We start from the raw sequence: 24497 nt of genomic DNA, 5'->3' as shown, positions 1-24497 counted from the left end.
CAGGAGACATATGGGACGACAGCAGGGATGGGAGGGTCAACGGACGGTTTTCTGAGGATAAGGGAGACATGGACATATTTTTAGACTATAGGAAAGCAGTCAGTAGACAAAGAGAGACTGAAGATCAATGATGGCAAGGGGGAGGTTTGCAGAATGAGATCACTTGTGCAGGTACAGCGATTTGCATTGGCAAGGACAGAAGTTACCTGTGATAGGAATGAAAGAGGAAATAGCGGCCAAAGGCATCTGAGTGATGTAAGATGAGGCAAGAGAAAAGGGAACTCTTGGCAAATGGCCTCAATTTCTTTCTGTAAAATATAAAAAGGTTATTGGCTGGGGGGGGGGGGAAGCCATGAAAGTTTTGAGGAGAAATGAAGAGGTTTGTAATAGCAGCTATGGTGGATGGGAGAGTGAGTTAATTAGTGATGTACCGAAGGATTCCCAGCAGCAGCTGAGTGCTCAGTTGAGGTCATGTAACAAATTTGTAATGGACCCAGTCACAATGGTTAAGTGATTCTTCTCCACCTTCATTCAGCAGCACATGTGTAGGAGTCAAAGTAGTGGACAGTGACAGAAATCTAAGAATGAGACTTGGCAGACCACAAATATGATAAGGGGGCAAGGGACTCAAGAGAAAAGGACAACAAAGAGATGGAGCAATAAAATGGCCATATGTTACAATTATTAAAGTTATTTAATTATTTCCAGAATTGTTTAAAAAAAAAAAGAAACTTTCCTTTGAATTTCAAAGAATAATATTTGGTCAATCTGCTAAATGGAAACAAAAAATTATAGGAATGCAAAAACCAAGAATTAACCCTGGCAAAATATTTCAGATTAAGAACTATAAGGGAAGCTAAACCGCCATACAGTCCAATCTATACCTAATCTCTTCTACAACTCCATTCCTCATTGGGAAAAACAAACAAACAAACAAACAACTACCTTGCATTTGCTTTGTATGCATTTTGCATATACCCTTGAGGACAGGGACTGTTTCATTTCTGTCTCTGCATCTCCAGCACAATGCCTGGCACATAGAAGGCAACTAATAAATGCTGGCTGATTATGTTCATGGAGCTCAAATTCAGGTCTGAGCAAATTCACTAACCTATATTCTAACAAGATCATATTGAGAGGGCGGAGCCAAGATGGCAGAGTAAAAGCAGTGACTTGCTTAAGTTCTACCCCAAACCCCTCCAAATACCCATAAAAAATGACTCTAAACAAATTCTAAAGCAGCAGAACCCACAAAAAAGACAGAGTGAAACAAATTTCCAGCCAAAGACAGCCTGGATGGTTGATCAGAAAGGTATGTTGTGCTGGGATGGGAGAGAAGTGCAGTTCAGGGCAGGCTGCAGAGACCCTGGAGCAGGCCTCAGAGGACTGAATCGCAAGCAGCTGTGGCAGTTTCCAGACTTCTCAACCCACGAACGCCAAAGACAACTTAGAAGGTCAGTGGGAAAGGTCTGTGACTGTGGTGGTGAGAGAGGAGCGCAGGATCCCAGCCCCATTCTTTGGGGCGGCAGCTGCTTCCTGAGCTTCTGGCCCACAGACTGAGGGGGAATAGAGTGGCTGATCAGGGGGTGATTGCAGGAATCTCTCTGCTGGTGCAGGATTCTCTTGCTTTGCCTATGCTTGGATCTGGGTCACAGTTCTGGGTGGCGGTCCTGGGGTAAGGAGAAGGGCTGGTGTGGTGGAGCTTGTAGTGGCTCCGGGGAGGAAACCCTCCTCACAGTTCCAAGACAGAAAAGAGTGCTCATAGACCAGAGCACAGGCCAGGAAAGAAGTAAACATCTCGCCCTTGATCACAGTACCTTGGAAGAACTGAAAATTTACAGGTCCCTAGAAGTATGTCTGAAAACAGCTGCACAAAACCCCTGAAGCTTGGGACAGTACATTCTCCACACTGGAAACAGATTCCTACCTTAACAAAGAGTCTACAACTCAAGTAATTGGCTGAGATCATGAGCAAGCAGTGCAAAAAGAGTCAGATTATATTATCTTACTTTGATGACAAAGAAGATCAAAACATCCAACCAGAAGAAGACAACAAAGCCAAAGCTCCTACATCCAAAACCTCCAAGAAAAATATGAATTGGTCCCAGGCTGTGGAAGAGCTCAAAAAGGATTTTGAGAAGCAAGTAAGAGAAGTAGAAGAAAAACTGAGAGTGATGGTAAAGGAGACCCAAAAAAATACTGAAGAAAATAACACCTTAAAAAATAGCCTAACCAAATGGCAAAAGAGGTCCAAAAAGCCCATGAGGAGAAGAATGCCCCAAAAAGCAAAACTGGCCAAATGGAAAAGGAAGTCCAAAAGCTTACTGAAGAAAATACTTCCTTAAGAATTAGAATGGAGCAATTAGAAACTAGGGACAATTTGAGAAATCAAGGCACTGTAACACTAATCAAAAGGAATGAAAAAATAGAAGAGAATGTGAAATATCTCATTAGAAAAACAACTGACCTGGAAAACAGATCCAGGAGAGAGAACTTAAAAATTATTGGACTATGTGAAAACTATGATCAAAAAAAGAGCCTAGACATCATCTTTCAAGAAATTATCAAGGAAAACTGCCCTCATATTCTCATATTCTAGAACCAGAGGGCAAAATAGAAATTGAAAGAATCCACTGATCACCTCCTGAAAGAGATCCCCACAGGAACACTCCTAGGAATATTGTAGCCAAATTCCAGAGTTCCCAGGTCAAGGAGAAAATATTGCAAGCAGCCAGAAAGAAACAATTCAAGTATTGTGGAAACACAATCAGGATAACACAAGATTTAGTAGCTTCTACATTAAGGGTCCAGAGGGCACGGAGTATGATATTCCGGAGGGCAAAGGAGATAGGACTACAACCTAGAATCACCTACCCAGCAAAACTGAGTATAATCCTTCAGGGTAAAAAATGGTCATTCAATGAAATAGGGGACTTTCAAGCATTCCTAAGGAAAAGACCAGAGCTGAATAGAAAATCTGACCTTCAAATAGAAGACGCAAGTGAAATATGGAAGAGATAAACAGGAAAGAGAAATCATAAGAGACTTATTAAGGTTGAACTGTTTACATTCCTGCAGGGAAAGATGATATTTGTAACTCATGAGTCTTTTGTCAGTATCAGGGTAGTGGGAGGAAAAAATTTATATGTACGTATAGACAGATAGATAGATAGATAGAGGGCACAGGGTGAGTTGAAGATGAAGGGGTGATGTCTGGAAAATAAAATTAAGGGGTGAGAGAGGATTATACTGGGAGAAGGAGAAAGGGAGAAGTAGAATGAGGTAAAATATCTCACATAAAACAGACAAGAAAAGGCTTTTACAAAGGAGGGGAAATGGGGGAAGGTAAGAGGGAATGAGTGAATCTTATTCTCATAGGATTTGGCTTAAGGAGGGAATAATATACACAATAGGGTATGGAAATCTATCTTACCCTACAGGAAAATAAGGGGGGAAGGGGACAAGAGAGCAGGGGGTTGATAGAGGGGAGGGCAGATTGGGGGAGGGGATAATCAGAAGCAAACACTTCTGAGGAGGGACAGGGTCAAAAGAGAAAGTAGAATAAATGGGGGGTAGGATAGGAATGAAGGGAAATATACTTAGTTTTTCACAACATGACTACTATGGAAGTGTTTTGCATGACTAAACACCTATAACCTGTACCGAGATGCTTGCCTTTTCAATGAGGGTGGGTGGGGAGGTAGGGAGAAAATTTGTAACTCAAAGCTTTAAAAACACATGTTAAAAAAAAAAAGATCATATTGAGAAGTAGTACTGGTGAATTATGGGTATAGCATTCATTACCATCCAAGGAGAACCACCATGTCGCAGACACACTATCCTGGAAGCCCTATGCAGCAATCAACTATCCATGAAAAGGAGGTCATGGTGATTTATTACACTAAGGGAACAAAGCCATGAACCCCAAAAAAAGAATGGGCAAGAGTCTAGGACAAGGATGGGCAACCTGTGACCTTGAAGCTACATGTGGCCCTCAGCACAGCCCTTTGACTGAATCCAAACTTCATAGAACAAATCCCCCTAATAAAAGGATTTGTTCTGCAAAACTTGTACTCAGTCAAAAGGCTACAGCCAAGGAAGGACCTTGAAGGCCAGGCCACAGATTCCCTACCCCTGGTATAGGACTTTCTTTAGCTAGTGTGCAGTGCAAATAAATTATGGAGCTTTAGATAAATCCTCCACCAAGTCCTAAGTGAATGTCTCATCATAACACAGAAGTAAATCCCTGGTTTTTAAAGGCTAGTCTGGATAGCAAAAGCTCTAATGAAAAGATTCTACCAAGATTCTAAAGATTCTACCAAGATTCTAAAAATGCTTCAAATATAGTCCTAACAAGTGACCAAGTATGCTTTCCAAGGTCAAGCCAAGTTGAAACAAAGAAAAATAGAAACAGTCCTCAATACTGTGTAACCCACTTCCAATTCTATAGTGAGGGTGACAGAGTGCCAGAAAAGCAGGCAGAGGATACTAAGAATTATACCATTTTTAAACCATTTTATACTTTCTAATATGTCTGCTATTACTCTAAGTATGAAATCCTTGTCCAATGACCAAGAAGAAAGACATACCACTGAAGGAGCTGAGTCATATAACATTTATTTCCTTAAATTCTGAATAAAACACTAAAAAAGAAAGCATTTCTATGCAAACAGCAAAAGATAAATCTCCATTCCACAACATTTGCTTTATTTTTTTAAAGTATAGAATAAATTTTACATATTCCTTTCAAAACTATCCTGCTTGTTTGTGCTTCCTTCTTAACTTCCTTCTATTCTCTTCTAAGCATTTAAAAAATGTTATAATGGCCCTCTTTTGGAAAGACATCTCTATTGCTAGCCCCCTACCACCAGCCCTCCTAATGGCTCTCCCCAATTCACCAACAGAAAGGAGAGGGGAAAAAAATCCTTATAACAATTAGCATGGTCAAGCAAAAGGAATCCACCCTACAGGAACCAAAAAAGCCCCAAAATGTGTCTCTATACCATGTGTCCAGCACCTTCCTGTCAGAAGGTAACATGTTTCATCACAGGTTCTCTGGAGTAATGGTTATTGCTTTGATCAGAGTTCTTATATCTTTCAACTTTCTTTTTCTTTACAATGTTGACAGCAGAAGATAATTTGTTCTCCTGGCTCTACTCACTTCACTCTGCATCAGTTAGGATTCTCTGAAATTGTCTCCATCGTTTCTTATGACATAATGTGTTCACATGCCACAATTTGTTCAGCCGTTCCCTGAATGTCTATGAGGCAATCTGAGGTACCCTGTTAGAATCAGGTTCTTTGCTTTCTTTTATCCCCCCTTTAACATCATCTTCAGGATTAGAAAATGCTTTTGCTTGCAAGTATCCCCTACCCTGTATTATCCTCTTATATTACCCCTCCCAAATCCTACCTCCATCAGTTTCAATGTTAAGTATGACATATTTCTATACCAACTATTTTTTCAACCATGCTTTGTCCATTTTAAATAAGACTGAAGTTCATCTCATGCCTATTCCCCCCCCCTTTCTCCATGTTTGTGTATCTTCGTGTATCCATATTTTAAGTTCTACCCTCTTCTTCCTCCTCCTTTACAAGCTAATGTATTCCTCCTTTTACTCTTCCTTCTCTTTCTCCTCTTAATACCCTCAGAACAGAAACAAACCATGTACCTTCCAAAGGACCTTTTTCTTAGCTCCCTCAAAACCCTTTAAAGATGTTAATGTTCTAAAGGGACCTTTGTTTCTTCTTCTTCTATTAAAATGTTTGCACTACGTCATCATATAGCGCCTCTCAACTGCTCAAATAAATTTACCTTTCTAGATTTCTCTGGACTTGTGTTTTTATATAAATGTTCCTGTTCAGCACTAATCTCTTCATTAGAAATGCTTGGAAATCTTCCATTCCTTTTAAGATCTATTTTTTTCCTCCTTTTAAGATCTATTTTTTTCCCCCTAAACGATTATGCTTAGCTTTCTCAGGCTGGACTATTCTTAGTAGTAAGCCCATATCTTTTGCCTTTTGAAATATCATCTTTCAAGAAGTTGCCAGGGCTTCACTCTACTTCTCTCAGCTGAGGTCTGTTTGGATCTTGATGCTACTTGTGTTATGGCCACAGTTTGCTCCATGCTTCAGCGCTTAGGGAATGACAGGGATCTGGAGCCTTGTTAGTCTCAGCTTCCTTCCAAGGCAGTCTCTTCCTTCCTCTACACTTTTTGCAGGCCGCCTGAAATCCTTTGGTGTGCCGCAGGTTATGCAGGCCTCATTTAGAGAAACATCCGGATCATAGTCTTTCATGGCATCATCCAAACAGCAAGATTGTGCTTGCTACAGAGCATAGTACAAGTGGGCTTCTAGGCCAGATATCTTTCCCAATTGTAATGCATCATCAGGCATTCATTGTTATGATGATGTCCTTGAGAATTCCACACGGATGACTATATCTTCATCTGACATATGCAGTAAGGTTCTGTGGAAAAAGCTGGTCATCCCAGATTGGAAGTACCAAAAGCTTTTCAAGGCTGAGGAAGGAGAAAACAGTTTTTCCATAACCCTCTCAGCTTCCAGTGATCAAATGAACAAGGTCCCACAGGTGTGGAATATACTCCCCATAGAGGCCTCACCACAGAAGAAGCCATATATCACCATTTGGCAGAGGCAGTCCATAAATTTAAGTTACAAAATGGAGAAATGACAAAAAAAGGGTAAGATTGGCTGCTTCAGCCCAGTCCATGCTAAGTAGTACACCCTATTCTTTTCCCAAGCAAAAGCTCAAAGGCTCATGGATCTTCTACTTCCTTACCTGGCCTAGATATCAGCAGCATGGACTCTGGAAATGGAGATAGAGACAAACCCTTATCTAAAAAATGGAGCTTTTTTGGACCAAGAACCCTTCAGAAATCTGACTTGGGTTTCAGTGTCCAGTCCTACAGAAGTACTCAGAAGCCATCACCAATGGAGATCATTCGAGTGCTTGACTACTAGAACTGCAGAAGACCCAGCAGCCTTCAAAGCTACCTAATATGGACCTTCCAGTGATGGAAAGAAACAACCTCCAGGGAACCATTACCTCAAACCAAGGGATATGAATGTGCTAACTCCTACAGGGTTCTAAAGTTCCCTTTTCATATGGGCAAAGTTGTTTCCCTGGTGAACCACTGTTATGGAGAAAGAGTATCTTAGACTTTTCTTTCTTCCCATCCACCTTCCACTTGACATTGGAAAGACATCATCCATTTACAATTCTGTTGAGAATAATATTCCTGGGGAGGAGGTGATTGTTTCTTTAAATATTTCTAGCAAAACTTGAATCTTTCTAATGCAGGAAGACCTATTCTGTAATGTCGCAAAGTTGGTCTGAATAACTTCTCAAAGTACAGTCAAATACATCTATAGATTTATAGAACTAGACTGCAGGGGGCAAGGGGAAATAATTATAATTTAGTAGACTTTGTTCTGCATAATTATCTAAGAAAAAAAAAAGTTGCCGGGCCTTGTGTGATCATGACTGCAATTCCTTGGTACTTGAATTGATTTTCCCTCCTATATTCTTGCGGCATTTTTCTTTGATGCTGGAGCTCTAGATTTTGGCTATGACATTCCTGAAAATATTCCTTTTGGATTTCTTTTCAGGAGGTTATCAATGGATTCCATCTTCACTTGGCCCTCTGGTTCTAACAGATCTGGGCCATTTTCATTTATGATTTCTTGAAATAGAGTCTAAATTTATTGTTGTTTTAAAATTACGGTTTTCGGGGAGTCCGATGATTTTTAAATTACCTTTTTTGATCTGTCTTCAGGTCAGTTGTTTTTTATACAAGATATTCTGCATCTTCTATTTTTCCAGTCTTTTGATTTTGTTCTACTATTTCTCGCTGTCTCATGGAAATTGCTTTGTTTGCACTATTCTAGTTTTCAGGGAGTCTATTACTTGCTTACAGTTTATCACTTTCTTTGCCAAGCAATTTATGCTCCTTTCAATACTTTCTCAATAGTCTTTATTTCACCTTTTAACTCTTGCTTCATTTCTCATAGATATTAACGTAGTCCTTGTGGAAAAGTCTTTTCTTTTGAGTCTCTGTGTGTAGTTGTTATATAATTGGATGTCTGTGTAAAAGCAGAGTACTGACTTTTTAGGGCAAAGATCACCAATAGTAATAAAGCTAAAAGAATAATGATGAAAAAAAGTATAAGGCACACAATTAAAACTACTGAATCCTGACGTATTTAAATGAGTTATTCAGAATGAAAATAGTCAACAGTAGAACTGATACCAATTATTATAATTTACCACAAAATTTAATCTAAATAAATTACTATAACAAGGAGAAAAAAGAGCCTTTAAAAACACCTTAGTAAGCAAATAGTTAACTGACTTGCCAAGCAGAAAAAGATGGCACAGAAAGGAAATACTGATTTAGAACATAAACTTATTTGTAAAATTTTATGAAGAATAAATAACAGAAGATTATGAACAATACTGCCTAATAAAAACAGAGTGAATCAATAGAGGATCAAACCATTTTAAAGAGAGCTTGAGGTCTGCCTGCCCCTCATTCCCTCCCCTTCCCTCTTCTACCTCCACCCCTTCCCTTCTTTACCTCCCTCTTTCTTCACATCCCCATGCATGGAATGCACTCTCTCCTCACCTCCACTTCATATAATCCCTTACCACTTCAAGACACAGCTCAAGCACAATTTTCTTTATGATGCTGCTTTCCCTGATTCCAGCAACTGCTAAAGTTTCCCTTGCACTAAGTAACTTATATTTAACTATCTTATATTTATTTCATATTTTTCTGCATGTACCTATTTATATATACTTATATATGTGCATGATGTCTTCCTGACAGAAGCTAAGCTCCTTAAGAACAGTGACTATTTTACATCCTTAGGATGCTGCACAGGACCTGGTATATACTAGTTGCCCAATAAATATTTGTTGAGATAGTTAGTGATCAACAGGAATGGGAATCGGTAGATACAAAGAGCCTGCATAACTTCATCAAGAACAAATCATGCTAAAACATTTCCTTTTGTGGTAGTATTACTAAACAAGTACATGAAAGGAATACTGTAGATATAATTTACCTACACTTAAGCAGTGCTTTTGATAAAGTATCTTGTAATATACTTGTAGAGAAGATGGAATGATATAGACTAAACGATAATACTGGATTCAGTATTCAGACGGATTCACAACTGTTTAGATGACCAGTTGTTAAGAGGTCAATGTCAATGTGGACAGAAGTCACCAGTAGAGAACCCCAGCCAGGAAACTATTATTGGCCCTGTACTGCTTAAGATTTTTAACAATGACTGAAAGAGGAGACAGAGCCAAGATAGGAGAGTAGCAGGAAGAACAAAAAAAATTATAACTTCCCATGTCCCTTGTTGAGAAGCATTATGATATGGCACGTGTGATACCAGATTTGGAGTCAGGCTGACCTTGCCTTAAATCGCACCTCAGACACTTAAGAGCTATGCTATCCTGGGCAACTGGCTCAACTCAAATCCCACGTTCTTAAAAAAGGCCTTTCAGTCTAATACCTTCCTGCCCCTTCCACTGACATGGCAGCATTACCTTTCATTTTTCCTGTATGTATCTTGGGCATAAATAAGTATTTGCATGTTGTTTCGCCTATTAGATCGTGAACTTCTTGAGGGAAGGAATCAAACTTTGTGACCCAAATCTAAAAGAAGAGAATAACTCTGAAATAAGTATCTACAAGCAAAACCTCAAAGAAAAACACTGCTTGTGCCCAAGTTCAACTAGAATTCCTGGAAAAGACCAAAAAAAAAAGTCTAGACATATTTCAAGAAATGATAAAACTGCCCAGAACACTTAGAACCAGAAGACAAAATGAAAATAGAATCTACCAGTCACCTCTTGAAAGAAATCCCCAAAATGAAAACTCCCAAGAACATCATGACCAAAATCTAAAGATTCCAGATCAAAGAAAAAAATACTGCAAAGAGTCAGAAAGAAATCAAGTACTTAGGCGTGGTCTGAATCATACACAACTGTGCAACCACCACTATAAAGAAACAGAGAGTTTGGAATATGATATGAGCTAATGATAACAGACTGACGACCAAGAATAACTCACCCAGCAAAACTGAGTATAATCCTACAGGGGGGAAAATGGACCTTTAATGAATTAGAGGACTTCTAAGTACTGAAAAGCCCAGAGCTTAGCAGAAACTTTAAAATACTAACAAAGAAATCAAGAGAAACATAATAAAGTAAATGTGAGTAACCCATCTTAAGGGACTAACAAGGATGAGATATTTGCCGTGTAATATGGAGAGATGACATGTCCTCACAATTCATCATCGTTAAGGGTCACAGCAGAAGTTCTAGTAAGAAAAAGGGCCTGGAAGCAGTCTTGTTAAGTTGTGATGACTTAAAAGAATGGAAAGGGAGTGGAAGAAGAATATAAGGGGGGTGGAGAAGGAAGGGAAAGAAGGAAAATGGGGAAATTATCTCACATGATCAGACGGTACAAATAAAAGACTATACAAAGAGGAAGGGTTGGGGAGATCAGGCAATACTTGAACCTCACTTTCATCTGAACCGGTCAAAGAACACACACACACATACGCACACACACATATGCACACACACACACAAAAAGTTGGGTATAGAAATATATTTCACTCAATAGGGAAACAGAAAAGAAAGAAGAGGTGGGAGGGATGAATGAGAGGGGGTAAGTTAAGAGAGTAGTTAGTCTTCAGCAAAACAAACCCTAAGGAAGGAGGATCTCAAAAACAAATTTAAGAGAAAAGAAGGAAGAAAAATATCAAGGTAATATTAATAAGAAAGTATGTTAAAGGAGCATCTTAAGTCAGTTCCTGAAAGAAGTGATGGGAATAATACAACTTATCAGGAGGAAACTTCTATAACAGCTTTTATTATCCAAAATACAACCAAGAATACACAAGTAAGCCACAAAAGTCTCTAAGCATCCAAAATAGATGTCATAAAATCCAGGTGCTGAAGCTTTATTTATATGAAAATCCCTAACATTGGTCACTTGGAGATAATTAATTCTGACTTCATACACAATTTTAGTAATCTTTTTTATCTAATTTATTTTTCCAAAATTTGGTGCCATCAGGAGAAGAACTCCAAAAAATCTGTCAACTATCATTTAGTGTTGAGGCAAAATGCCCTAGTCATCTGACAATAACCTGAAGGCTTCACTGTATTTCAATTCAATATAATTCATAATAAAGACCTTAGATAATCAAGGAAAAGTAAAATTATATTCTGTTGTAGGAAGCAGAGAAATAAAATTTATAAAAATAATGGTTTCCATTTTTCAAAAGGTTGCTTGAAAGGCCTCAATATCTTGAAAATATACTTAAATGAAACACCTCATTCCCTAATAAAAGTGGAAAAATAAGGGATTACTAGCCATTGAGAAAGAGGAATAAAGAATATAACCTAGACAAGCGAGAAAATGCAAGAATAAGAGCAAGAAATCAATGTTGTGTGGTAGAAAGAACACTGGATTTTGAGTTAAAGGACTTCAGTCTGAATCCTATCTCTTCCATTTACTATTACTGTGTAGTACCTTGGGCAAATCATTTAATTTCTCTGAGCTTTAGTTTCCTCAACTGTTAAAAAAGAGAGAGAGCGAAAGAGAGAGAGAGAGAGAGAGAGAGAGAGAGACTGTTATTAGCCCATCTAAAATTGTCCATTCAGGCTCTAAATATTATGATTCCTATGAGAAATTCCTACATATTCCTATATGAAACTAGTAAGGAAACGATTATCTACTCTAAGATTGCTTTCAATCTTGGTTCAAGTAGAAAGGAAATACACTGGGGAATAACAAGAGGTAAAGTTAGAAGAATATCAAGAAAAAATAGTGAAAGAAAAGGCCTTAAATAACAGGGTAATGAATTTTGTTGTGATTCAAGAAGTGTTAGGCTAATAATATAATACAAAGGATTTACATAATGAAAACTAACACAAATGCTTTCTTTGTACATAAAATATACAAAACTATTTGTTCAAAAAATAAAACAGTTTTTGAGAAATATTATCCTGACAGGTATATAAAGAATGGAGCTGGAATAAATAAATTAGTTGTAGTTACCCAGGCATGAGTCTAGAGTCTAGACTAAGGTTGTAGTTTTAGAGTTAGAAAAATTTCTAATCCAAGAGAAATGTGGGAAAAAAAGTCAATATGATTCAATGACTAAATGAATAAGGAAGAATTAAAATTTTTAAGAATCAAAGCAAATTTACAAGTTGAAAGGAAATGGGAGTATAATGCTGCTACTAGCAATAATAAGGATTTGGAGAATGGAAATTTTAGGGACAACGAACTCAGTTTTAGTATACTGTTTCATCAGTACGCTTACACAATTGGAAAATCATAGGAATTCATAGTTGCAAAGGAGTTTCCCTACCTCAAACCATACCTGAACAAAAGTTGCCCCCTATAGCATACCCTACATGTGGTCATCTAGCCTTTGCTTGAAAATCACTAGTCAGGTCCTGTGTACCCACCGTTATTCTCTACCACATCAGAAGGCAAAAACAATTCAATTTTGGATTGTTATTATTAGAAATTTTCCCCTAAACCAAAATTCAATCTGCCTTTCTGTAATGTCCACTCTTTTGCTCCCTGTTCTGCTCTCTGTGGCCAAGAAAAATAAATCTAATTCCTCTTTCCACATGACAAGTCTTCAAATACACGAAGTCAACCAACATGTAACATGTATCTCCTCTTCCAATATTTGCTTCTCCAGGCTAAACTCCTCTAGTTACTTTCCTGATTCCCCTAAATGCTAATGCCCTCTCTCCCAAACAGCCTTGTATTTAACTACTTTGAATATATTTCTATTTATTCATTTTATATTTCTGCTCTTTATGTACTTGTTGTCTCCCCATTAGAACATAAGCTCCTTGGAAGGAGAGACTTTCATTCTTTGTACTTTATCTCCAAGACCTATGTTCCTGGCATTTGGGGATATTTAATAAATACTCGTTGATTGAGTAAATCAAACCTCATAAAGCTTTGAATCAAGTCATTTAACCATCTTGGTTCTTCTCTAATTTATCAATGTCCTTCCTCAAAAGTTGCTTCCAGAAGCAACCCAATACTCCAAATGCAATTTGACCAAGACAGAATACAACCAGGACAAACACTTTTTTGGACTTGGGCATCATGCTTTTCAATAAACCATAAGATGGATTTAGGTTTTTTTAATGCCAATTAAGAGGACAGGGCTAATAGGCAGCTGGAGATACAACAATGAAAAAAACAGTCGGGTTTGAGATGGAGATTTCAGAATCACTCAAAGGACATGAAACTCTGGTTGCTCAAACTATTTTTATAGCGTTTTGAGGAAGTTAATGCCTTTTAAAAATGAATAGAGAAATTAGAGAAATCAGAGACAGAAAAATGTCACAGGCAAAGAATTAAAATACAGAAGTAAGTGAACAAACACATTTAATGAACACAAAGTCGTAGAGGTATGGAAATTCCAAAAACTAATACTCAAAATTAACCAAGATAAAAACAAGATATTATGCCAAAATGAATGATTAATAATATAAGTATTATGTACAAGCACTAAATAACATAGCAAATAAATAAAAAAGCTGACAACAGAAGGTGAATTATTTAATTTTTTAAAATTAAATTTTAAATTTAGCTAAAATTATTAGTAATCAAGAATAAAAGTCGAAACATGATAATATCCTAAATCAATTGAACAAATTAACAAATAAGCAGTAGATAATAGTAAAAGGCAGGACGTACAATATTCTAAAAAAAAATTACCACATACTTGATCTAAAAGACAAACTTAGGTAAGGTTTAAAAAGAAAGTTTATATACTGTATTCTCAGCCTAGTATGAAATACAAATTTGAAACAAACAACAATAAAAAAATTCTGGGTTTAAGAAGAAATTATAAAAATAACAGCAGATTTTTTGAGTTAGAAATTTTAAGTTGGAAAAGCTGCATATGTCAGCTTCATCTATGTGATGAAACCAAAGCTAGTCTGAAAGACAACCTTAGAGTGCTTACCAGAGGCAAAGAGAAAAATAAAGTAATTAAGTGTACATTTGAAAAAATAAGAAAAGGAATAAAGTAATGAGCCAAAGGAAAACAAAACAAAAAAAAGAGGTAAAATTAACAAAATGGGAAAGCAACGAAAATGACAAAACAGAGATAGTTTTTTAAAATACCAATAAAACTGATAAACCACTAGCAAACTGAATCAAAGAAAGGAGAAGCAAGCTCATGTGACCAAAATTAGAACTGAAGAAAGGAAATTATAATGAATGTAAAAGAAATTAAGAAAACGATCAAAATTATTATGTAACCTATATACTAATAAACATAACTTTAAAAAAAGAATGAATATATGCAAAAATACCACAACCAACAATTCAGGAAATAAATAATTTAACCAAGACCAATCTCAGAATAAGAAATCAGTCAAGTTGTTGTCAGATTATCCAATAAAAAAGGAAAAGGACCAGATGGCTTCATAAACAAATTTCCAAAACCGCCAAGGATCAATCCCTATGCTACCAAGACTGCTTATATGCTAGAGAGACAGAATGCTATTCAATGATTTTTATGAGACAAGTATGGTTTTGACACCCAAACCTAGTGAAGAAAAAAAATTACAAATTAATCTCATTAATGAATAGAAAGAGAAAAGGCAAACATCCAGGCAACCAATGCTCCTTGTGGGCAACCGTAGTACTGATGTTGATGTGCTGATTAAGTTGAACATTAAGAATTGATAGGCCAATTTGGAATTATGGTAAAAAAAAAAAATGACAATTAATATCCATACCCATTGTCTCAGAGAGCCCACTGCTAGGCCTACACCTCAAAGTGATCAAGGGCAAAAATAAAAGTACCATAAACACCAGAAAAGTCACAACAACATTTTTTTTTTTTTTGTAAAGCAAAAAACTGGAAACCAAGTTATCAGGAAACATTCATGAATATAACAAAATATTATTGTGCCATAAGAAAGAATAAATATGAAGAATTCAAAAAAGGAAAGATTTATATGAACTGATACAAAGTACAGTCAAAAAAACCAGAAAAATAACATATACAAGACTATAACAATGTAAATTAAAAGAACAATAAAAACTAAACTGCAATTGGGATGCAACACCATTCGTCAAATCGAGGATGAACTGCAATCACAGGGTAGCTATAGATACAAGAATTAGGAAAAAATCAACAAAAGCAGTTTATTGTTATTTGTAAACATGTGTATGCATCCTTTATATCAGTAAAATTTATAATAAACTCATGTATGTTAAAAAAAAAAAAAACGAAACCGCATGCTAATTATGACCAAGTTTAGCCTAAGAAAATAGATGAGAAAATGTACATACTCTACAGAGGTGAAAGCGATCAAGATTCAGGGATACCTGGTTTTAAAAGCTATCGAGTAAAATATCTCCATTTTATAGATAAGGAAAATGAGGCCAAGGGAGGTTAAGTAGATTGTCCAAGGTCACACAGGTACTAAGAACCAACCAGTGCTTGGATGATGAGTCCCAGTCCTCACACCACTGTGAGTGCACTCCTCTGTCTAGTTTATCAATGCCCTTCCTAAAATGCATCACCTAAAAGCAAACATAATACTCCAAATATAGTCTTAGGGTACAAAAAGGTTATCACCTCCCTTCATTCTAATCATGATGCATTTATTAACACAATCTGAGATCATATAAGCACAGAAACTGCCTTGGGCAGCAAGCTCTAGACCTCCTTACCAGGTAGAGATAAGTAGCAGCAACTCATTCATAAAGCACTACATTGGAAGATAATAGATTATAAACAATATTACCTCATAAAATAGGAAAAAAGCAGAAGGGAAAATAAATCTACAGAAAGCTTACTGTCTGAGCCACATGACTCCAAGATTAAAAATTAATCTGACAAAGGACAACAAATAAACTGTAAATTAGATATCAACATTTCTATAATTTTAAAAATTATTCTTCATTATCAAGGACATTTTATCTGTTGTCTCCAATGTACTAAATGAAAAACTAAGAAAGGTCTCATGAAGACAAAGTCAGGAAGGGCAGCTGGACCACACCAACTATACATTAAGGTAATCCATCCTAGAGGGAACACAAACTTGAAAATATTGAGGGATCTTTTAAAAAATTCCAATCAATCAGCATTTATTAAGTGCTTACTATGTGCCAGGTACTGTATGAGAGGAAATAACAAAAGAATTGGAAAAATCACATTCAATATTATTGTCCAAAAAAAGGACTAGAAACGGCAAAAATTACATACACACACACACACACACACACACACACACACACTCCTTTCTCATCTTTATAAAAATTTCTGAGAATGATCTATACTGTATCAATGATGAAAATATTAAAAGAGAAAAGGTAAGCTTCACAATTTCCTACAACAGACCATACTACTTCAATTAAACAACTACTAACTGAAAGGTACACAGAATACAAAATCTTTCTATGTTTTTTATGTCGATTTACAAAAAGCATTTGATTAGGCCAGGGATTCTTTTTTTTTGTATCATGGACCTTCTTTGGCAGTCTGGTGAAGCCTGTGGACGCCCTTCTCAGACTAATGTTTTTAAATGCATAAAATAAAATACAAAGGATTATAAAGGAAACCAATTATATTGAAATAATTATCAAAATATTTAAAAAACAAGTTGATGTACCCCAGATTAAAAACTACTGGACTAATCCAGGCTGATTTTTAAACAGGTCAGCCTTTAATGTTCTCTTCAACAGAGTTTTTCACACACCTAAAAGACACACGTAGAGAAGCAACCAGAGTTTGAGAAATACTGCATTAAATTACTTAGTTGGGTCCAAAATTAAGATTTTTTAGGTAACACTGAAGAAAAAGACCTCAAAACTCTTTATAAAAGTTAATATAAATATACTACCAAGTAACCTTTCTAGTTATAATATAGTACATTTAAATATTATAATAGTATTATTATTCACTATGGTTGCATCATACCACCAGATTTTTGTCCTGCTAATTTATTTTCTCCTCCAACTATTTAACAGACATTTTATTAAGCTGAACCAAGTTAGCTGCTAAGAGAAAAAAATCTTCCTAAATTCATCCTAGATTGAGAGCTGGAAGGGGCTTCCCAGGTGATCTTGTTCAATCCTCTCATTTTGTAGAGGAAGAAACTAAAGTTTAGTGACATTAAATGGCTTACCCAAAGTCACATAGATAGTCAAATTTGAACCCAAGTCATCTTCCTGCAATGCCACTGTTCTTTCCTCTGTACCAGCAACACACATGTACCATATACAGATAATCACAATGTACATGAAAGATGTACACGAAAGATACTTAGAGAGCATGTTCTACTAATTTCTCCATTAATGTTCAAAATCCTAAAAAAAAAAAAGTCAACAAAATTCCTTAATTTTACAACTCAAATCAGCTGTTTAGGTAATGTGGCTAACCATTCACCCTGCTTCATGATGCATAAAACAACATGTATGTCCACCAAAAGTGTTCACAATTATCACAGGTACATCTTGAACAGAGTCCAAGTTAAAAAATAATTCCCTGTAAATGGCAAAGTTTCACACATTCTTCTGTTTGTGAATAACATTTATACTGATTCAATCAAGACCCAGAAAAAGCCTCCTCAATAAGGGTCACAATTATTCAACAGAGATTTGTTTAACAAGCTATATAGGGAAAAAAAAATAGATGAAGAGGGCCCACTACGCAGACTATCACATGCAAATGAGAGGTAGCTGACTGAATTAGTCCATCAGTGTATATATACCTGAGATAATGCAGCTGGACAATGAGCTGGGCCTAAATTTAAAAAGGAGAAAGAATCAAGGCTACATTGCATTTAGGGAGCTGTGAAGCATTTGCAATGATATCACACTCATCCATGAGATAAAAACCCATTTTAATACCAATACTCTTTCAGTGACATGGTTGTGAATTAGGGTTCACCAGAGTCTTCAAGTAAAAACTCTTGAGTGATCCAAAGACTGATCACAAAGAATCACAGAAGCTCAGAGTTGGGAACCTCATTTTACAGATAAGGAAACTGAGGTCCAAAAAATTTATAAGATTTAGTCAACTAGTACAGCCCAGACCTGAATAAGAATCTCCTCTATGACACACTCAAAAAGCGGTTTTTGACATGTCTTTATGGCCCCAGATCCTAGAACCTTGTCGAGAAACTTAATAAATGCTTACTGATCAGCAGGTAATGAGGGGGAACCCACTACTCCCCAAGGCAGCCCATTCCACTTTGTGAGAGTTTTATTAACAGGTTCTTTCTCCTGTCCAGCCTAAATATGTCTCTAAGCAAAGTTCAACTCACTTCTCCTAGTTCTTCCCACAAGTCAGAAGTTGACTAATCCTTCTTTCCCAGGACAGTCTTTCAAACTTTAAAAACAATTATGTCCCATCTCTTCCTTCCTACCCCCTCCCAAGTGTTCTCTAGGCCAATGGAAGCATAACACTGCCACATGTGACTTGGACACACAAAGCAACATAAAAGATATCATCAAAATAACAGGATAGAAACAGTAGGCTGATCAAGTCACCATAAAGATGAATAGCCTGAGCAATGGACTGGTACCTAGGGAATGTTAAAAACCTATCTGAAATTATCCAGTATTATGGAAGTATCCTACAGAGGATTTTGGGCAGGGCCTGAGTAAAAACTAAACAGAACCTGAAGGTGTAGATGGGTTAAGGTCAGTACAATTAGAGGAAATATCCATATTAATGAGATCCCAGATCCAGTAAAGCAGAAATCTTGTACAAAGGTGATTACAGAATGACATCTCTAACAGGATGATGATGATTTTCTTTTTTAGGATCACTGTAATATTTGTTTGTTAAAAAACACTGAGGAAACACCAATCAGTCATAAAAGGAGGAAAATGCCACCACAATATATAGTTAGCTAATCACTCCAGTTCTCCCAGTAGCTTCCAAGTAGAGGAAAATTCATGCCATGTTCACTTGAATTAAGAAACTACTAAATGAATTCCACGATTAAACTCTGCACTTGTTACCATTCTAAGTAAACACAGAATCCTAAATAATGAAGGCAATCAATCACATAGATCACCATATTCATTTAACAGTTCCCTCAAGAAATCCATCTTTTTGCTCTTAATATTTTATATTAAAAAAAACAGCATCCCAAGCCACTGATTTTACCAGCATCTTTAATGCCACCAACACATGTGTAATACAAAGGTAGTATATAAAATATTATGGCATAGTTCTTCAATTGCACTAGCACATATATGTAGGTCACAGATCGAAAAATACTGCCAACCATGAACAAAATGCTTTAAAAATAGGCACTACATGGCCACTTATTAAAAGTAACAAAAGAAGTTTATTTTAAAAGGCTCTAACTGAAATGTTATCTGGAAATTAAGCTGACAGATTTGGTTTAGGTTACTACATAAAGAATATCTAAAATTTCAAGATTAATACTCAATTATTATACTCAATGTTAATCAGGTTCTCAAAAAACAAGAGTAAGCAAAAAAATGCATTTCCAAAGTAAATGAATTAAACTAATGACTAAAACAAATCTGTACATAGTTTGCTAGCAATCTTGGGGAAAAAAGCAGAACTTCCTCTTTTTTGCATTTTCTTTGTATATTTTTCCATTAACAGACTAGATCTTTTAAAACAACAAATAACATGAGTTATTTGGAGTAGAATTTAACACACTCTAGAAGCTTTATGTAGGGAGACTATTTCGAGAAACTAAGAGGTGGAACTGAAAACACAGAAGCAGATTTGAAGAAACTGAGGTTTAGGAACAAGTTAATCTCCAAAAAAGACTACCAGACACTATCTTGAAACACCATCCACTTAAAGGCAGAGACAAACTAAATAAAACTGCTCAGAAGTAAAAATAATCTTCAATGTCTCTTAACACTGCAGCTGGATTTAGCAATGTGTGAAAATCTTTTTAACAGAAGAGAATTTAAAGTAGAAAAAAATGTTGCATTTTAAAATCTAATAGAATATCATCAGCTTGGTTTTAAAACACAATTTTCTTGAACACAACAATCATGTTTCAGTTTCCAATGCAAGTGTTCAAAAGACTACTCTTTTTAAATTCGTGAGGCAATATAAGGGGAACAAATTCTGAGTATCTTTTGTCATAGCCACCCTTCCTGTCATGTGTTGAACTTAATATAGAACTGTATTTTAGTTACCCTAGCAATTTGCTATTTTAATAGTTCAATATTACAAAAGTTAGTAATTTTGCAAGAAGTCCTGTCAAAAAGATTCCCATAGACTAGATAGAAACCTAAGTAAAAAAAAAAAAACTTTGGAAAAAAAAAGTAAAATACACAGATGAAATACACATTCATTCACAGTTGCTTATAGATATTTTATCTTCTATCAGACAACCTTGAAAATATGTTTAACTCAAATGCTTTTTATTTGATTCTCAACATCTTAAGTGTCTCAGAACTAAACATTTTTCAAACACCTATCTTTCTATAAAGTCTGTATCTCCAGTTCCTACAACGGTGCCAGGCATTTTTTTTTCTTTTTATGATATAGGGAATTTCCAGTTAGGAAACTCTATTGATGCACATTAGCCACTCTGCAATTTACAGAGTTGCCAGGCACAAAGCAGGCCCTTAATAAACACTTGTTCGTTGAAATGGTTACAACATTTAATAAGGACTCAATTTTTTAAATGTTATTCACTACATTATTAGTAAATTATGTAAAAATTTCTAATTTTGCAAATAAGACTACTTGGGGAAAATATGAAGCAGTCCAATAGCTTTATGGCTAGAGAAACGAAGTTTCACATATTCCCTAGGGATCAATGGATAGATTTTAGGGGGTGTGTAAAGTTGGACAGCACAAAATTACATTTTTATTTCAATATAATTGATTTCTATTGTATTCCAATGCATTTTATTTTATGCATTTAAAAAACATTATTCTCTGAAAAGTCTATAGGCTTCACCAGGTTGCAAAAGGAGTCCATGACACAAAAAAAGGTTAATCACTGAATTAGAAGATACCCATCAAATACACTGAAAAGTAACAGTATAATAATTTGCAGATATGATTTACTATCTTATTTTATGCATAAGAAGTAAACTAAAAAATATGCAAGTTGTCATTCTTGGGGAAATGTCTCTAAAAACAAATGTTTATTCCAGTAATGCACTAAATTCCTATGTATCAAAAATGTTAAAAATATTGATGTCAAATATTCCAATTGTCATATGCTAATTAATGTTAGTTCTCATTGGTAGAATGATTACACTTTGGCCAAAACTTAATACATTTTCATTTTTGGCAACTTCTATTAAAAGACAAAGTATACATATATGATTTATTGATGAAAATGAAAGTGTTATTTTTCTTTTAATCAGTGAAAAATGAGATTTCAATAATCAGCTTCCACTATAGCAACACCCTCTACTGCTTAAGACAATATGGTATAAGCATAAGAAACAAAGAGTTTTTAACTATTAAGTCATATTTAGTTCAATTCAAACATTTAATAAGTACCTATTGCACTTGCAAGGCATTTTGCTTGGCTGCGTGGACATAAAAATGAAAAACTACAGGGTCCCTCTCCTCCAAGAGTTGTGTCTACTTAAGAACTTAGAATCTACTGGCTGTCATTTAAGGGAAAAAAAAAAAAGCTTTGTGTATCTAAACCTTCAATATTCTCCAAAAATTTAAACTCTCAATAAATGTGGCAGGAGTTCACCGATTTTATAAGCTTCTTAAAAACTTTTAGAATCACATCAATAGTCCTCACCAATCATTTCTATTGTCTGAAATTCTATCTTCCACAATCTGTTCTTACTTTACCAGATTTAAAATTTGAGTAATTTCTATTTAGTCCTAAAGGTTCAAAGGAAATGTTTATGCAACAAATTCATGTACTTTATATGAAATCTGGGCTTTTTTTTCCCTTATAAACTAGATACATTCTACCTTTTTTCCAGAAAGTGGAATTTATTTTGGAAGGGTGGAAAGTGCAGTAGCTACATTATGACATAGTTTGGATTTGATTTTCAACGTTTAAAACAAACACGGAGCAATACATTCTGCTTGTTAAATGAAAATTTTTCCAAATACTGATATTCTATTTCACCATACAATTTTTTAAAATCATACCAACAAATACAGAGAGCATAGGACCATTCTCTTCAAAGACCAATGGTTGACCACATGGACCTACCTGGACAAAAAGCTGTTTCAAAGCCTAACATTACTTCAAACCCAAAAGCTAGAAGTTCACAATGGTTTTGTTTGTTTGTTTGTTTGTTTTTAACCAGAAAAGAAATGTCCGGTAAAAAAAGGAAAAGGCACTTACATTTGCAGCATGACCTGATTCAAGAATACACCATCCACCAGGGCTACATATTCATCTAGACTGGTCCCACTTCCTGCGGCCAGAGGTCCAAATGTTTTAACCTAAAATATGATGACCTTCATCATTAAACAAACTCCGACCTCCATCTCAGCGGCAACACGCAAGGCCCCCACCCCCAAAACGAAATGTGCCAACAGGGAAAGACCACTTACCCAAGTGACCAAGGGACTGGACATGAACTGTTCCAGGAGTGGAGTAAAAATCTCATTCTCCATCTTACAGACGTGTGTATGTCGTTCGTTTTGTTTGTTTTGTTTTTTAAACTAAGCCCAATTTGGGGGGAAACAAAAAAGAGTAGTCCAAGGGAACTGGTGGAAGGTCGCTAATTCTCTTTTTTTTTCTTTCCCCAAATGAGCAGTAATCAATGAAACCACATTTCCGCAGAGGAGCAGAATCTCATGGTGGAAAGGGAAGCCCTGTCCCTCCTCAAAGAATCAGAGAGAAGCGATCGCGGACCCCGGGGGTCTGGCTTCAGCAGCCGCCAGCAGCAACAGCCGCCGCCGCCGCCGCCGCCGCAAATGTCTCCACAAGGCGAGGAGGGGCAGAGAAAAGGCATCTGGAGGGGGCTGGAGCTGAGGAGACAAAAAGCCCTACGAGCTTCCCCGGCTCCAGGAGGAGACGCTCCGGGGGAAGCCCCCTCCCCAGAAAGAATCGGCTCTCGGCCTGAGTAAGCGCCCGCCGCAGATGCCCCGCGGTCCGCGAGCGTTCCGCGGAGATTCCGGCCCCGACTTCCACTGCAGAGAGCCGAAGGAGACCGCAGCGGGGAGGGGAGGGGAGGGGGCGTCCGGGACTGCCGAGCCTAATGAGCTGCCGCACGCCAGTCAAAGGCGACGCTGTACCCCTTCCTCCTTCACCGATACCATGTCTCCTCCCGCGGCCCCAAAACCTCGTCGACTGCCCCCCTTCCCCTCCAGGGGTGGGGGCTCGACTGCGCTGTCCTAACCCCTGGCCCTCTTCAAGTCTCCCCGACCCTGAGCCTGGGCAGGCTCGGAAACCCAGGGACTAAATCACGGCCGTGCCCAACCCCCAACCACCACCGCCGCCGCCGCCGCCGCCTCCTCTCCTCCTTCAGGAGGAGCCAGAGTAACGGCTCCCGAACCGCAGAGCCGCATCACACTCTAAAGCTGCTTCGCACACATACCACCCCGCCCCCTACCCTCACCACCAGTCTCCCTCCCGTGAAAGAGAACGCGCTTGCTCCCTCCGCCCTCGATATCCTTCCGCCTACTTTCCTCTCTTTCCACCCTTCCCCGCGCCTAAGCCTCTGGATTGTGGGAGAAGAAAACCGCTGCATGAGCGCGCTCCCGGAGCTAAGCGCGCTCCCCCGGCTGCCGCCGCCCAGATCCAAGGGAGAGGCCAGGGGAGCGCGCGTGCGCGCGCGTACGCTGCAGCTGCTGCAGTCCTTGCTTGCCGCTTCAGTCAAAGGAGGTGCCTAGGGGGGTTGGGGGAAGGGGAAGGGGAAGAAGGAGAAAAGAAGGGAAGGGGTTTTCTGGCTCTGTCTCTCTCATCACCATGGCTTGTCCACTCTTTCTGACTGACTTGCTCCAACTGTGAAAGAGAAGGTGAACTGGATTTTTATTTTTATTTTTTTCAGAAACGAGAGATGCTCAGTCTGGTTATAGGTTAATTTGATTTCATGTGTTCATATTTTTCCTCCATGAAATGGATATAATCAGGCTCTTCGGTGTAGTAAATACCAAGGTGATTAGAGCCACGACCCTGTTATTTCTATCCAGCCCGCATAGGATAGATTTTCTTGAAAATTACAAGTGAAAGGAACAGAGATCATATAGCCAAAACCATGTTTTAACACCGTAGTAATTCCCGTCAGCCTGCTTGTAACAACATGGAAATAAGGATTCAGACAGTCATTTTTGTACAGACTATTTTCTCATTAAAAAAAAAAAAATCAAAACCAAACCTAGCACCACTGAGAGAAGGTATTTGGGAATAGTTGAAGTTGGGTGATAAATAAATGATAGATTACATTTTTAGTCTTAAATCTAGTTTCCACCTAAACTACTGAGAAACAGCCTTAATCTCT

General features: G+C 37.2%; 1 protein-coding gene and 1 pseudogene across 10 annotated transcripts in view; one reads left to right on the top strand and one right to left on the bottom strand.

Annotated features, from left to right (window-relative positions):
- The window catches only part of CCDC88A (coiled-coil domain containing 88A), a 172798-nt gene extending 149868 nt beyond the window's left edge, over positions 1 to 22930 (bottom strand). For all 10 annotated transcript variants that reach the window (XM_027865057.1, XM_027865058.1, XM_027865060.1 and 7 more), the window contains exons 1-2: positions 22606 to 22930; positions 22394 to 22494 (exon numbers count right to left, since the gene is read on the bottom strand). In XM_027865057.1, the coding sequence (XP_027720858.1) occupies positions 22394 to 22494; positions 22606 to 22668 (164 nt within the window). In that variant the 5' untranslated portion in view covers positions 22669 to 22930. The remainder of the gene's footprint in view (positions 1 to 22393; positions 22495 to 22605) is intronic.
- LOC114045200 lies at positions 6296 to 7114 on the top strand (annotated as a pseudogene).
- Positions 22931 to 24497: the final 1567 nt, after the last annotated feature.

The sequence above is a fragment of the Vombatus ursinus genome, unplaced genomic scaffold, assembly GCF_900497805.2.
Source record: "Vombatus ursinus unplaced genomic scaffold, bare-nosed wombat genome assembly UNPS02014778.1, whole genome shotgun sequence".
NCBI classification, from domain to species: Eukaryota; Metazoa; Chordata; class Mammalia; order Diprotodontia; family Vombatidae; genus Vombatus; species Vombatus ursinus.
The sequence above is the reverse complement of the archived record's forward strand: the minus strand, read 5'-3'. Positions and strand labels throughout refer to the sequence as shown.